The following is a 16,185-nucleotide window of genomic DNA, read 5'->3' as shown; positions in this document are numbered from 1 at the left end:
AAGACTCTTCACAGAATAGCAGAATCCTTCCTTTCTTCTCCATTATTTCAGCTGCAGAAGAGAAGTCCTTTTCTGCATTGTAATCACCCTTTTCCCCCCCACCATCTTTATATCCTAATCAGGAGAGTGAAAGAGAAAAAAGTGTGTTACAATCTGGATTACCTCATCCACAATTTTTGAGAAGGACTGAAGCGTAGATATCACTTCTTCATCTCCTTTCCCCAAGGCAAAATTCTGCAAGTTAACAAGGATTAATGGCAGCACTTAATCAAAAAAGGAAACGAGAGTGAGCCTAAGAAGGCTCAGATCACGTTTAGCCCAATCAGAAGTATTTTGCTCAGCAAGATTAAGAGTACTTATGACCCAGCCAGAGAAAGGACTTTGCCTCTCATTATTTCTAACCCAAAGATAGAAATTCTACCCCACCCCACACCTTCTATTATAATAATACTACTAATAATAATTTATTAGATTTGTATGCCGCCCCTCTCCGAGGACTCGGAGCGGCTCACAACAATAAAACATCATATACAAATCCAATGTTAAAACAGTCTTTAAAAACCCCCTATTAAAAACAGTCATACAGCCCAACCACACATCCATAAAATCAAAGGCTATCTATTCTCAACCACTGGTCATAGATTATAATCACACTGCACTGATCTTGGCAAATTTCTGCAAAATAGCAGTATGATACATCAGCGGTGGGGTACGAGCCGGAATGCTAAATTGCGCTCGCTGTGCCGGCTGGTAAGTACTTGCAGGATCAGTGAGATTTTGCTGCTGTACCTGTGGAGGTAGCAAAATTGCACCCGTGTTTCGGCAAGATTTTACCTGCAACTCTGTGCATGATTTTGCTACCTCCACAGGTGCAGTAGCAAAATCACGCTGGTCCTGCAAGAATTTACGAGCCGTGGCGGCGAGTGCAATTTAACGTTCCGGCTGGTAGCCCACCACTGACTTACATATAGTCTTCCTAACATTACTAAAGTTTCCTACCAATATGACCCACTGAAAGAAATGCTAGCAGTATGCTATTAAAATGCTATTATTTTAATGAAAGAGTAGTAGATCCTTGGAACAAACTTCCAGCAGACGTGGTAGATAAATCCACAGTAACTGAATTTAAACATGCCTGGGATAAACATATATCCATCCTAAGATAAAATACAGAAAATAGTATAAGGGCAGACTAGATGGACCATGAGGTCTTTTTCTGCCGTCAGACTTCTATGTTTCTATGTTCTATCTTCCTCAACATCAGAAACCAGATGTACCTCCCAGGGTATCTACAAAGGGGTAGAAAAAGTCAAGATAGGTAGGCTTGAAGCTGTACCCCTTTTTAAAGCTTCTATTGTGTGGCTGTTGGCATCCTGACATTTTCTTCCTTGCCTGCAAAACATCCTAGGTATCTCACCACTGCTGTGAATAGAGAAATGATCACAAGGGAGTGACACAGTTGTTTGAGTTTTAAGAATCAATCCCATGTGCCCTTTCAAATTAAGAAAGCAGGCCCTCAAAAGCTGGCCACCAGAATACAGTGATCCCCCGATCATTGCGGGGGTTCCGTTCCAGGACCCCCCGCAACGAGCGGGTTTTCGCGAAGTAGCGCTGCGGAAGTAAAAACACCATCTGCGCATGCGCAGATGGTGTTTTTACTTCCCAGCAGCGAGGAGCCGAAGATTGGGGTTTCCCCGCCGCCCACGCAAACTCCTCGCTGCTGCCGCGCCCCGCCGCTCGCCCGCCCTGAAAGGGAAAGCCCCCCCAGGCCGGCTCCGATCCCCCCAGGCCGGCTCCGATCCCCCAGGCCGGCTCCGATCGTTTTAAAACAGGCGCGCCGCTTTTCCGCTGACTCCTGGCGAACTTCCCCGCTTTAGGAGTCAGCGGAGAAGCCGCGCGCCTGTTTTAAAAGATCAGAGCCGGCCTGGGGGGGCTTTCCAGCAACCCCCGAGCCCGGCCTGGAAAGCCCCCCCAGGCCGGCTCCGGTCTTTTAAAACAGGCGCGCGGCTTCTCCGCTGACTCCTGGCGAACTTCCCGGGCGAAGGGCAAAGGGCGGGCGAGCGGCGGGCGAGCGGCGGGTGGCCGGGCGAAGGGCGGGCGAGCGGTGAACGGCGGGTGGCCGGGCGAACGGCGGGCGAGCGGGTGCTGGGGGGGGCTTCGCCCTCCCGCCAGCAAGAGGGGGAAGACCCAGGGAAGCCGCCCAGCAGCTGATCTGCCCGGCGCCATCTACGCATGCGTGCCCATAGAAAAAAGGGCACGAATGCGCAGATGGTGTTTTGACTTCCGGGTTGAAAAATCGCAAATTAGCCTGTTTGCAATGGTCGGGAAGGCAATAACCGGGGGATCACTGTACATCAGAACAAGTTAGTCTCCTTGTTAGAATCTCTGCAAATGATCAAGCAAAACTAGGGGAAGGTTAAACTTGGTCTACTTTTCATCTCCCTGATGAGGAAATTGTTCGGGAAAAGACTTGTAACGCACATACCTGTTTTTCATAGGCAAGTAGATGCTTGGAAAGCTGTTGTGTGGCCAGGCTCATTTCATTCTATAAAGAGAGAATGTGTCTCATTATTGACTCTCACAACCACTTAAAAGATTTACAATGAAAGGACTGCACCACTGTTTCCAAAGGAGGACTTCATTTGCCTTTTAAATAATATGCTCTATTGCAAAAAGTGGCAGATTGGGCCAAGATGTTGCTCAGGCAATGTCTTTTAATGGATGCTACTAGAGAAGAGAATTCACATTAAAGGCAACTATTAAAGAAGACACTATCCAGCTGTGTAGAGTCAGGACCAGTGTTCCCTCTAATTTTTTTTTGGGGGGGGGGGCGGAAAAGTATAGTGTCTGAGTGGCAGTCCCTTCAGGACTGGGCGGCACAGAAATAATAAATAAATAAATAAATAAATAAATAAATAAATAAATAAATAAATAAATAAATAAATAAATAAATAAATAAATAAATAAATAAATAAATAAAAACAAATCCACCCTGTTTTGCCTCAGAGAATTTCAAAATAAAATACTGTACTGTGTGTCTATAACAGTGAGATCATAATAGGGCAACTCTATCAATATCAAAATGCCACTTAAATAGTTGAGCTAGTTTCAAACTAGATTTTGATTTTCTTTCTCTCTTCCTCACTCCCATTCTTTTTCTTTCTCTTTTCCTTCCTCTCCTTTTTCTATCTGTTTCTCTCTCTTCCTCTCTTCCTCTCTCTCTCCTTCCCTCTCACTCTTTCCCTCTCGGCTTCTGGGCAGGTTTGGAAAACTCTGAGTTGATGATGATTTTTAAGTGAGCGATTGCTCACTGCTCAGCTTAGAGGGAACTATGGTCAGGACTGGCCGATATATGGACTCAGGGTCATGTCTGCCTTCAGCTATTGAAGTTCTGTGGGAGATTTTGGCCACTCTCTTAGCCCAACCTGACTTATTGGTTGTGTGGGGAAAATGGGAGGGGGTAACACTACGGTTTACCTTGGTCCTTATCAAAAAGCCGCTCTGAGTCCTTGGAGAGGGGCGGCATACAAATCTTATTACAGTATTATTATTATGTCAATACAACACAGCAAATGAGATCACTATGCTGGATTTCGTATTTCATCACCAGTCGGGCACTTCCCAAGCACCTAGGACTGCGTGATGTAGTGGCGAATTATGTTTGCCGATCCCAGTAAAGCGGCCTTTTGCAATTGACAGATGGAGATTTTGTCAATTTCGATGGTTTTCAAATGTCCACTGAGATCCTTTGGCACTGCGCCCAGCATGCCAAGTACCACTGGGACCACTTTCACTGGCTTATGCCAGAGTCATTGCAGCTTGATTTTTAGATCTTCATATTTCACTAATTTCTCTAGCTGCTTCTCCTCAATTCTGCTGTCCCCTGGGATTATTATTGTTGTTGTTATTGTTGTTGTTGTTGTTGTTGTTGTTGTTGTTATTATTATTATTATTATTATTATTATTATTATTATTATTCTGTAGCACTCTTTTGCACACAGGAACCAATAGCAGCAAAACTACTCTTTAACCTCAGAAGATAATGTTTCTAAAGACCAAATCACTTGATGTATGAATAGATTAGGAATCACAACTTAGGTTGTGACCACAAAATATGTTTCGCAACAACTCTGACAATTCTTTTCCAACAGTTATGTTGGCCAGGCTGATGGAAATTGATGTCCAAAATTTCCGGGTCTATCCCCCCCCCCCCCGGCTCCAAATCACTACTCAATTACTGGTAGCCCTAAATTTATGACCACAAGTAAGTTCAAAATTGTTAAGTGAGTATTATCCCATTTAATGAAATTTCTTGCCATGGTTGTTAAATGAATCACTGCCATTTTTAAGTTGCTAACACGGTTTGCTGATGTGAATTTATTGATTGATTGATTGATTGATTGCATGTATATGCCGCTCACTCCAAAATGCACTCTGAGCAGCTAACAATGGTTATAAATACAATACAGGTAAAAAACAGTAAAAACATCACTAAAATCACATATATAATTAAAAACCATAGATACTAACAATCAATCGTAATTCCAAGCCAGGTTTTAACAGCTTTCCGGAAAACCAGTAAGGTCAGAAGGTCACAAAAGGGGGATCCCATGACCTCAGGACACAGCAAACGTTATAAATATGAGTCAGTTGGCCAGGGTTTGAATTTTGATTTTGTGACCATGGAGAGGCTGCAATGGTCATAAGTCTGAAAAACAACTGTCATAAGTCACTTTTGACAGTGTCGTCGTAACTTTGAACTGTTACTAAAATGAGCTGTTGTAAAAATCGAGGACTACCTGTATTAATGGTAGCTTGAACTGTAAGAAGAATTAAAAATGTATTTTAGAAAGGGGAAGGAAAAAAATATCCCGTGTATTTCATGGAAACTAACTTACCTGTGCCCCATAGACTCTCTGCATTGCTTGAAGCAGTTGGTTGGTGTATTCTGTAAGCGTTCCTGCATCTTCTTCAAATACGCTCAGCAAGGAGCGGGTCTGAGGCATTTAAAAACAAACATATAAATGAAATCTTGAATAAAGGCATAACTCAGAGGTTCTCACATCTTTCCCCCCCCCTTCCATTAGCAATACCTTAATGCAGTGTTTTTCAACCAGTGTGCCGTGGCACACTAGTGTGCCGCGAGACATGATCAGGTGTGCCGCGAAGCTCAGAGAAAGAAAACAAGAGAAAGAGAAAGAGAGAAAGAAAGAGCAAGAGAGAGAAAGCAAGAAAGAAAGCAAGAGAGAAAGAGAACAAGAGAGAAAGAAAGCAAGAGAGAGAGCAAGAGAAAGAAAGAAAGAGAGAGAGAGAGAGAGAAAGAGAGGGAGGGAAGGTGGGAGAGAGAAAGACATAGAGGGAAGTAGGGAGGGAGAGAGAAAGAGAGCAATAAAGAGGAAAGAAGAGAGAAAGAAAGAGGGATGGAGAGAGAGAGAGAAAAAAAGAGGGAGAGAGAGGGAGAGAGAAATAGAGCGAAAGGGAGGAAGAGAGAACTTTTTTTAGCCGCCCCCCCCCCCACTCAATGTGCCCCATGGTTTTGTAAATGTAAAAAATGTGCCACCGCTCAAAAAAGGTTGAAAATCACTGCCTTAATGACCGTATTTTTTGGAGTATAAAATGCACCTTAGGTTTTGGTAAGGAAAATAGGGGGGGGGGGGGGGAACTAGCTACTAGATATTCATCTGGCTAGCATCCTTAGTCTGGTCAGCTTCAGCACATTATTTCATACACTGGTTACGTCTTTTAAAAAATCTTATTTGGAAAGAGTAACCATGAAAGAGCTTGCAAGCTGGTAAGAGCTGGGAACATCGTTAGCACCTGGCTAAGGCTGGAAAAAAACCATATTCGGAGCAAATCGAGCAATGAAAAAAAGCTTGCAAAGACTTAAGGACTGGAAGAATATTCTTTGAAGAGACTAACAATGAAGGAGCCTGCAAGGTAAGAGCTGGGAAGATTGTTAGCTCTTAGTTAGGATTGGAAAAAAAGCTGCGCAAAAAGCTATATTCAGAGTATAAGACGCACCCAAATTTTCAGCCTCTTTTAGGGAGGAAAAAGATGTGTCTTATACTCCAAAAACATGGTATATATTTAAAATATCATTCAGCAGAGATAACCCTCTGCCAAAGATTCCATGATCCAGAGTTCTGTTCACCACGTTGTTGACAAGAAGTTCACAAGTGGGATGTAAGCCCAGGGACCCAACAATTCTTATTACTGTATACAAAACCACTGCAACTAGTGACCACCCATAGTCTTTTCTTGTAGAATTAAATCTAGCAGATCTTACACACTGTAGAATTAAATCTAGCAGATGTTACACATAGTGAAGGAATAAATTCCAGAATAAAATCATCTATGAAAGACTCCCTCTATTTATTAGATGACCCATTAGATGACCCATTATCAAGACAGATCAGTGTTCCTCAACCTTGGCCACTTGAAGATCTGTGGACTTCAACATCCTGAATTCCCCAGACAGCTGGCTGGGGAAATCTGGGAGTTGAAGTCCACACTACTTCAAGCAGCCAAGGTTGAGAAATACTAAAATCAATGTTTTGAAAGTGTTGCTTTTTTCCCCTTTGATTATACTACCGCAAGATGTTTTCAAATGTTTTTTTAGGGGTATTTTTTTAATAGGCGCTAATTATCTGTAAAGGGTATTGACTATACAGTGATACCTTGTCTTACAAACTTAATTGGTTCCGGGACGAGGTTCTTAAGGTGAAAAGTTTGTAAGACGAAACAGTGTTTCCCATAGGAATCAATGGAAAAGCGATTAATACGTGCAAGGCCAAAATTCACTCCTTTTGCCAGCCGAAGTGCCCATTTTTGCACTGCTGGGATTCCCCTGAGCCTCCCCTCCATGGGAAACCCCACCTCTGGACTTTTGTGTTTTTGCGATGCTGCAGGGGAATCCCAGCAGGAGAATCCCAGCATCGTAAAAATGAGCGCTTCGCTGGCAACGGAGGACCAGATGTGGGGTTTCCCAGCGAGGGGAGCCTCAGTGAAATCGCAGCATCGGAAAAACACCGAAGTCCTTGAAACCCCACCTCTGGACCTCTGTGTTTTTGCGATGCTGCGATTTCACTGAGGCTCCCTTCGCTGGGAAACCCCACATCTGGACTTCCGTTGCCAACGGAGCGCCCGTTTTTGCGATCCTGGGATTTCCCTACAGCATCACAAAAATGCAGAAGTCTGGAGGTGGGGTTTCCCAGTGAGGGGAACCTCAGGGGACTCCCAGCAGTGCAAAAATGGGTGCTTCGCTGGCAACGGAAGTCCGGAGGCGGGGCATCCCAGCGGCGGCGGTGAGTTTGTAAGGTGGAAATAGTTTGTAAGAAGAGGCAAAAAAATCTTAAACCCCGGGTTTGTATCTCGAAAAGTTTGTATGACGAGGCGTTTGTAAGACGAGGTATCACTGTACATGAAAATTGATATAGAAGCGGTTAGGAGAGAGTTGAAACATTTTAGCCTACTTAATGGGAGAAACTAAAATTTGGAACAGCTTAAATGTGATTTCAGCTAATAGTATATTTGTATAGCATTAAAAAAACAGGGCAGCTATTTTTTATCCAGATGTCAAAAGTGAAGGTGATAGTATTTGGCTTGTATAACATAACTTCCTGAAATTGATTTATTGCAAAGCAAGTGGATGTTGTTGTTATAATTTTTACTCTAATGTGATTGGAGAGAAAAAAAATTAAAAAATTCTTTGCAAAAGTGTTGCTTGCATTGTGGAAAATTTCTTACATAGTCACTCGGGAAAGGTCGAAAAAAGGGAGCAAGCTTGTATCCCATGTTTGTGGGATAATGAATATTTATACCAAATTTGGAATAAATACATTTCATTGTGACAGGGAAGGGTGTCACCAGCTAACCTATTTAGATTTGGATGTCTATTATGGTTTACCTCTTCAAATTAAAAACGCTAAGGGGGACTTTGGGGCCATTCAGACAGTGTATTAACTTCAAATGAAGAATTTATTCTCGAAACAGATCTGGAAAAGATTTTTCCTGACAACTATAACTGTGGGGGAGGTTTTTATTTCCAAAGGTATGTCTATTTTTTTTTTAATTGGATTTTTATGCCGCCTCTCTCCGTGGACTCGGGGCGGCTAACAACAGTGATAAAAACAGCATGTAACAATCCAATATTAAAAAAACCCTTATTTATAAAACCAAACATACATACAAACAAGCATACCATGCATAAATTGTAGAGGCCTAGGGGGAAAGAATATCTCAGTTCCCCCATGCCTGACGGCAGAGGTGGTTTTTAAGGAGCTTATGAAAGGCAAGGAGGGTGGGGGCAATTCTAATCTCTGGGGGGAGTTGGTTCTAGAGGGCCGGGGCCACCACAGAGAAGGCTCTTCCCCTGGGTCCCACCAAACAACATTGTTTAGTTGACGGGACTCGGAGAAGGCCCACTCTGTGGGACCTAACTGGTCGCTGGGATTCGTGCGGCAGAAGGCGGTCCCGGAGATAATCTGGTCCTGTCCCATGTATATGCTGTAAAAATGCATGGCAATGTGTGCCGCATTGTATAGGGTTTACATAATTTAAAATATAGTAAGATATCAAACTAGAGCATAAACCAATCTTGACATTCTACATGCGAATTTGCATTGTTTGCATTAATCCATCACTGAGCATGAAAGGGTAATTCTATCAACAGTTCAAGTTTCAAGTTTTATTGGATTTATATACCGCCCCTCTCCGAAAACTCGGGGCGGCTAACAACAATCATGAACAATATACAATAAAATCCAATACTAAAAGCAAATTAAAACCCCTTAATATATAAAAACCAAACATACATACAAACATACCATGTATACAGTTGTAACGGCCTAGGGGGAGAAAAAAGTCTTAATTCCCCCATGCCTGGCGGCAGAGGTGGGTTTTAAGTAGCTTATGAAAGGCAAGGAGGGTGGGGGCAATTCTAATCTCTGGGGGGAGTTGGTTCCAGAGGGCCGGGGCCGCCACAGAGAAGGCTCTTCTCCTGGGTCCCGCCAAGTGGCATTGTTTAGTTGATGGGACTCGGAGAAGACCCACTCTGTGGGACCTAATTGGCCGCTGGGATTTGTGCGGCAGAAGGTGGTTCCTGAGGTAATCTGATCCGGTGCCATGAAGGGCTTTATAGGTCATAACCAACACTTTGAATTGTGACCGGAAACTGATCGGCAACCAATGCAGACTGCGGAGTGTTGGTGTGACATGGGCATATTTAGGGAAGCCCATGATTGCTCTCGCAGCTGCATTCTGCACGATCTGAAGTTTCCGAACACTCTTCAAAGGTAGCCCCATGTAGAGAGTGTTACAGTAGTCGAGCCTCGAGGTGATGAGGGCATGAGTGACTGTGAGCAGTGACTCCCGGTCCAGACAGGTCACTGCAGGAGAAAACAGAGAATAAAGGAAAGTGGAAAGGAGGCAAAGGTAAACCAATAAAGAATACTTGACGATTACAGGGTGATAAAAAGGGAGTTTTGATCCCAACTCCTGAGGATACCAGATTAGAGGAGGATTGTGTAATTTTTAAGGCGGAATCTCAGGAAATGCTTCAAATGAGGTCATTGAGAGGGGAGCCAAAATGGTCAGGAAAACAAGAGAAAATCCATGCTACCATTATGTACTCTGATGACTAATTATGTAGGCTTTACCAAATCATTATTGACAAATTAAGACACAAAGCCAGAGAGTTTATGTTACAACTTCAGATAAAAAGTATTCAGAGATTTAGATAGAAGAAGGAGGATTTGATCATGTTCTGTGTCTAAAACCTCAGCTAGGGCAGGGGAAATGTTTTGAGAAACTTCTTCATTCTTCATTGGATACATTATTTAAGAGGGATCTGAACACTTGTTTATTTAATAAAGTGAGATGACTGATGGAAGTAAAAACAGATGCTGAGAACAGCAGTAAGTTAGATAGTAAGGACATTTAATGATGGTAAACGTGTTGTTTTTCTTGTGAGTATAAATATATCATGGTGCATATGAATTTTATTGCTTGTATATAACTTTAACCGCTGTTCACTTTAAATCTGTTCTTTTTTATTGTTTATTGTAGTTAGTGTTTAAAAATAAATTGTTCCCTGTGTGGACTGTCAGTTTTGGTATAATCTTTAAAAATGATTTGATTCTTCAACCCCTAAATTTTAAGAATTGTACTGGAATTCCTGGCAGACTCTAATTTATTTATTTATTTATTTATTTATTTATTTATTTATTTATTTATTTATTTATTGGATTTGTATGCCGCCCCTCTCCAGAGACTCGGGGCGGCTAACAGCGACAATAAAACAGTGTACAATAGTAATTTGGTATTGATGATTAAAAATCAATTAATATAAAAACCAAACATACATACATACATACATACCATGCATAGAATTGTAAAGGCCTAGGGGGAAAGAGGATCTCAATTCCCCCATGCCTGGTGGCAGAGGTGGGTTTTAAGTTGTTTACGAAAGGCAAGGAGGGTGGGGGCCGTTCTAATCTCTGGGGGGAGTTGGTTCCAGAGGGCTGGGGCCGCCACAGAGAAGGCTCTTCCCCTGGGTCCCGCCAGGCGACATTGCTTAGTTGACGGGACCCGGAGAAGATCCACTCTGTGGGACCTAACTGGTCGCTGGGATTCATGCAGCAGAAGGCGGTCCCTGAGGTAATCTGGTCCAGTGCCATGAAGGGCTTTATAGGTCATAACCATGATGACCATGGATTTCCATGGATTTTGCCACTTAGGAGACATATGGGAGAGTTCTGTTTACTATCTAGCAAGATGAATCGCTCTGAAAATGCTGCACAGCAGTTACTTTAATAAAGATGCTTGTCAAAATAGGGAATCTGACATTTTTCCTCTGAGCAAAAAGGCTATCAATGCTCCCCACCATATCCCTATAACCCCATTTTGCAATCTTGATTGTCTCTGTCATAGAATTATTTAAAACCACAATGGAAATGTTTTCTTATCAGGTAAATCAAAATAACAAGAGGCAAATTAGAATGATGGGATACTCTTAGCAAAGAAGCAAAATGAATTCAGAATTATTTAAAAAATATCCTGTCACAATAATAACAAAATACGTTTTGGAATATTGACTAGGAAATCTTTACCGTTCAAAATATCCATATATTTATGGGAATTCAACACAATACATGCCCTGTTACAACTCTCACGTTACTAGGGATCAAACTATTTCAGAAAGATAAATAGCCTGATGGTATGTGTTGGATGTACAAAATTATTTGAAACTAGTATTTATAAATACTAGTACAGTATTTATTTATTCACCAGCACTACAAAAAATCAACCAAATCTCCTCCTTCCACATTGAATTATCCTACCTTAATTTTTAATTGTAGACTCTCAATATTTAATCTTAATTAGCCCCCTTATCATTCCAAGCCATTATTTTATTTTTCAGTTGCTTTTAGATGGAGTGATTATTTTTCTTTCCTGCAAAATTCCTCTTTTCTACACAGTGACCTAGATTTGTCAAATTGGAGCAGCTACACTAATAAAAGCTGCATTACTTCCTGTCTCCACCTCTTCCATCCAAACCCTCATTAATATTTTCAGAGTCTACTGCCTGGACTCCCTGTTAACCCTTCCCTGCTCCCCACTTCCTTTCCCAGTTGTAACCTGAGACGAGCTACATTATTAACAGCCAACTGCAGGGAAGGGGTGTTTTCACAGTACAGTATCCGGGTGAGCGTTATTTTTTTTATTACGATTGTTAACTTACCCTGCTCTCTCTTTTTTAATATGATCCGTATGATCAGGATCTGTACATACTAAAGTTCAGGTTGCCATTAGGTGCTCTGCAACACACGACTCCAATCTCCAAAGCACTTTGAATATGTTAGTGATGGTGCTCGAACAGTTTAAATTATTTTTATTTATTGGTTTGTTTTGTCAAGTCCGTATTGGTGGTATACAAAGATTTAGCAATATTTATATGCATGACACTAGTAAAAGAGAAACATTAGGACAGGGGACGGAAGGCACGCTGGTGTACTTATGCACGCCCCTTATTGACCTCTTAGGAATTGGGAGAGGTCAACAGTAACAAGAGAATAACAAATATTATTATTATTATTTTTAATTATTATTATTGTTGTTGTTATTATTATTTATTAGATTTATATGCTGCCCCTCTCCGAAGACTCGGGGCGGCTTATGACAACATATAAAAAGATAGTATACATCGAGGTATAGTTAATTTGAATTAAAAGTTACATTTAAAAAGTTACATTTATACATACATACATACATACATACATGCATGCATGCATGCATATATACATACATACCAGAACAAGGCTGAAATAGATCTATCCTCCCTTAATTTTCAAAAATTCAGCAAAAATATGTGACATATATACACACACACACACACACTGCTCAAAAAAAAATAAAGGGAACACTTAAAAAACAAAATAAAACTTCAAGTAAATCAAACTTCTGTGCAAACTGTCCACTTAGGAAGCAACACTGATTGACAATCAATTTCACAGGCTGTTGTGCACATTCAACTTTGTACAGAACAAAGTATTCAATGAGAATACTGTATTTCATTCATTCAGATCTAGAATGTTTGAGTGTTCCCTTTATTTTTTTGAACAGTGTGTATATGTATGTATGTACCATACACACACACACACATATATAAATAAATATTGTTATTATTAATAACAATGTTAATAACACTTAATATTGTTATTCTCTTGTTGCCACAAAAGAAAAGAAAATAGAAGGAAGAAGGTGCGACAGTAAATAAATAAATAAATTTGAATAATTCCCCAGTCGGCAAGACTGCAGGATTTGCAGAAGAGTAATTTTCCTATGCTTGTTGTGAAAGGATAATAATCTCAGTCTCAGATTTGATTTGATGCGATCCTAAAACTCTTATCCTATACAAAGGCAGCTCGGCTAACAATCGCCTCTTCCTGGTCACTACCGTCCACCTTTCTCTCCTTTCCAACCTCCCCGGCCCTGACCCTCGCCAGGTAGCTTTTGTATGGCCTCTGCTGCGCCACCATCCCTTCCTTCCCCCAACCGCAACTCAGGTGCAAAACTCTAAGCCTGGTCCGGGGATCGGGATACCTGCGGGCTGTCTTGCAGAGCGTCTTCCAGGCGAAGTCTGTCGACGGCGGGCATGGCCTGGCGCTGGGGGAGAGACGGGTCCGGGAATGGCGTTTAAGGTTCGCTTTGCAGCGAGAGCGCTTGGCCCAAAACCTGCTGACACGTCGGATCTGGAGGCTGGGGTCGCTTCGCTCAGGAGACCCAAACGCGCTTGCAAAGAACAACAATCCACTCTGCGGTCTTTCCTCCGGAGCTTCTTTTTTTCCCTTTCTTTCACGCTAAAAACTGGAGAAAGGGGCCGGCGGCGCAGTCCAGGAACCCAGGGGTGTGTTTGTCAAAACAGGTTGTCCTCCCGCCTGTTGCATGCCCAGCCCCGGTCAACAGGCAGGGCGCAAACGCCTCGCCTAAAGGACTCCTCCTCCTAGTTCCTGTTTCTGGCAGGACGAGAAACGGAGAGCAGCGGAGGAAGTGTGACATGGAGGATCTTCCCTCGTCTAACTCTTCCGCGTGCATTCCGCCCTGCTTACTCACGGCCTTAAGGCGGAGAGCCAAAACGCCAAAGTGCAAACAACAAGGGAGGGTTGTTAGAAAGCTTAGAACTACGATCTAAGCACAGCCCATGAAATCATCTGCTTACAATGTCCTGCCTGTCAACGACTACTTCAGCTTCAACCACAACAACACACTAGCACACAACAGAGACAAACCTAATGTAAACCCAGCGATGGGCTCCTACGGGTACGGTCAGGGATGCAGTAACAGTACCAAAATTTTAGTCAGGTACACAGTACTGTACTGGTAGCAAAAGTTTGATTTTTTTTCCTTTTTTCCTCTTCTGGGCTCTGGATATGTTTTTCCTATTGTAGTAAATGAGTTTGAATGTGTATAATTTTAGAAGAGCTGTGCGTGTGTGTGTGTGTGTGTGTGTGTACAACTACTTCAACTTCAACCACAACAACACAAGAGCACACAACAGATTTAAACTTAATATTAACCGCTCCAAACTTGACTGTAAAAAATATGAGTTCAGTAACAGAGTGGTCAAAGCGTGGAACTCATTACCGGACTCCATAGTGTCATCCCCAAACCCCCAACACTTTACCCTTAGATTATCTACGGTTGACCTCTCCAGATTCCTAAGAGGTCAGTAAGGGGCGAGTACAAGTACACTAGAGTGCCTTCTGTTCCCTGTCCTATTGCTCTCCTATATCTCCTATACCTTTCTTCTATTATTATATTTTCTTTTCTATTCTTTCTTAGATATATTTTACTATAAGTTATCTCCACTATAACTTTCATCATGTATTTTACTATGTGTGTATATATACAGTGATCCCCCGGGTATCGCGATCCCGATCATTGCGAACGGCTATATGGCGATTTTTCAACCCGGAAGTCAAAACACCATCTGCGCATGCGCGCCCTTTTTTCCTATGGCCATGCATGCGTAGATGGCGCCGGGCAGATCAGCTGCTGGGCGGCTTCCCTGGGTCTTCCCCCTCTTGCTGGCGGGAGGGCGAGCGGCGGGCATCAGCGAGGAGTTTCCCCACTGCCCACGCAAACTCCTCGCTGCCGCTTGCCCGCCCTTCGCCCGCCCACGCCGTTCGCTCGCGCCGCTTCCCAGCTGAGTCCTGAAGCGAATTGACTTCAGGACTCAGCTGGGAAGCGGCGCGAGCGAGCGGCGCGAGCGAACGGCTTGTCCGCCGCCTGCCTGCCCGCGCGCCCGCCGCTCGCCCGCCCTTCGCCCGCCCACGCCGTTCGCTCGCGCCGCTTCCCAGCTGAGTCCTGAAGCGAATTGCGAACCCTCGCAATAATCAGGGGACCACTGTATATATATATGTCACATGTTTAATATATACCCACTAAAACCCTCATTGTGTATAGGACAAAATAAATAAATAAAATAAATAAATATAGTAGATAATTAGGGGTGTGCTACTGCCCGAGCAGGGGGGGACACAGTGGGGTAGCAAAGAGCACCCAATTTGCACTGAAAGATGTTGAAACAAAAAGCATAAACCACGCCCACAATGTTTTAGTAAACATTTTGGTAGCCCATCACTGTGTAAACCGCTCCAAACTCGACTGCAGGAAATACGATTTTAGTAATAGATTTTAAAAATAGATTTTAGCGTGCATAAGTGCATTAGTGTGCATAAGTGCACCAACGTGCCTTCCATCCCCTGTCCTAATGTTTGTTTTATTTTTTCTACTAGTCCCTTGCATGTGAATATTATTATATCTAATATTTCTTCTTATTTTTTCTTGTTACTAGTATCATGTATATGAATATTATTATACCACCAATATGTACTAGACAAAACAAATAAATAACTGAGTAGCTGATGCATGGAACTCACTACCAGACTCTGTAGTATCATCTCCTAACCCCCAAAACATTTCCCTTAGACTATCCACTGTTGACCTCTCCCGATTCCTAAGAGGCATGAGTAAGTGCACCAGTGTGCCCTCTGTCTCCTGTCCTAATGTTTTTTATTTTTTTTCTACTAGTACCATGCATATGAATATTATTATATCTAATGTTTCTCCTTATTTTTTTCTTGTTACTAGTATCATGTATATGAACATTACTATATCTTTACATACCTCCAATATGTACTTGACAAAACAAACACAATAGCAAATTCCAAAATATTTCTTCATCACTTCTACATAGAGCTTATAATGATTTTAATTGTTTAGTAGACTCCAGCAGTCGAGATGGCCATTGGTATGGTATTGGTATCAAGATGGGAAGAGAAAGCAATGAGAGATGAGAGGCAGAGAAATAAGGAGGGGTAAGAGGGAGAGAAAGTTTTCGGAGAGGGGCGGCATATAAATCCAATAAATGAAATGAAATAATAAAAATATACTTCACCAGAAGAACCCTTCACTCCTCCACTCGAAACAGAATGCCCTACGAAAGCAGACTATCAATCCTAGGTCTAGAAAGCTTAGAACTACGACGCCTAAAACACAATCTAAGTATTGCCCACAAAATCATATGCTGCAACGTCCTGCCTGACAATGACTACTTCAGCTTCAACCGCAACAACACAAGAGCACGCAACAAATTCAAACTTAATATTAATCGCTCCAAGCTTG

At 42.3% G+C, this 16,185-nt stretch overlaps 1 protein-coding gene across 2 annotated transcripts in view; it reads right to left on the bottom strand.

The window, feature by feature from the left end:
* The window catches only part of APPL2 (adaptor protein, phosphotyrosine interacting with PH domain and leucine zipper 2), a 48,703-nt gene extending 35,184 nt beyond the window's left edge, over window positions 1-13,519 (bottom strand). The window contains exons 1-4 of one of the 2 annotated variants that reach the window (XM_070756255.1): window positions 13,102-13,519; window positions 4,899-4,997; window positions 2,486-2,545; window positions 163-234 (exon numbers count right to left, since the gene is read on the bottom strand). In XM_070756255.1, coding sequence (XP_070612356.1) covers window positions 163-234; window positions 2,486-2,545; window positions 4,899-4,997; window positions 13,102-13,155 — 285 coding nt within the window. In that variant the 5' untranslated portion in view covers window positions 13,156-13,519. The remainder of the gene's footprint in view (window positions 1-162; window positions 235-2,485; window positions 2,546-4,898; window positions 4,998-13,101) is intronic. The other variant, XM_070756256.1, reaches the window with a different exon arrangement.
* Between the last annotated feature and the right edge of the window lie 2,666 nt (window positions 13,520-16,185).

The sequence above is a fragment of the Erythrolamprus reginae genome, chromosome 6 (genome assembly GCF_031021105.1).
Source record: "Erythrolamprus reginae isolate rEryReg1 chromosome 6, rEryReg1.hap1, whole genome shotgun sequence".
NCBI lineage: Eukaryota > Metazoa > Chordata > Lepidosauria > Squamata > Dipsadidae > Erythrolamprus > Erythrolamprus reginae.
The sequence above is the reverse complement of the archived record's forward strand: the minus strand, read 5'-3'. Positions and strand labels throughout refer to the sequence as shown.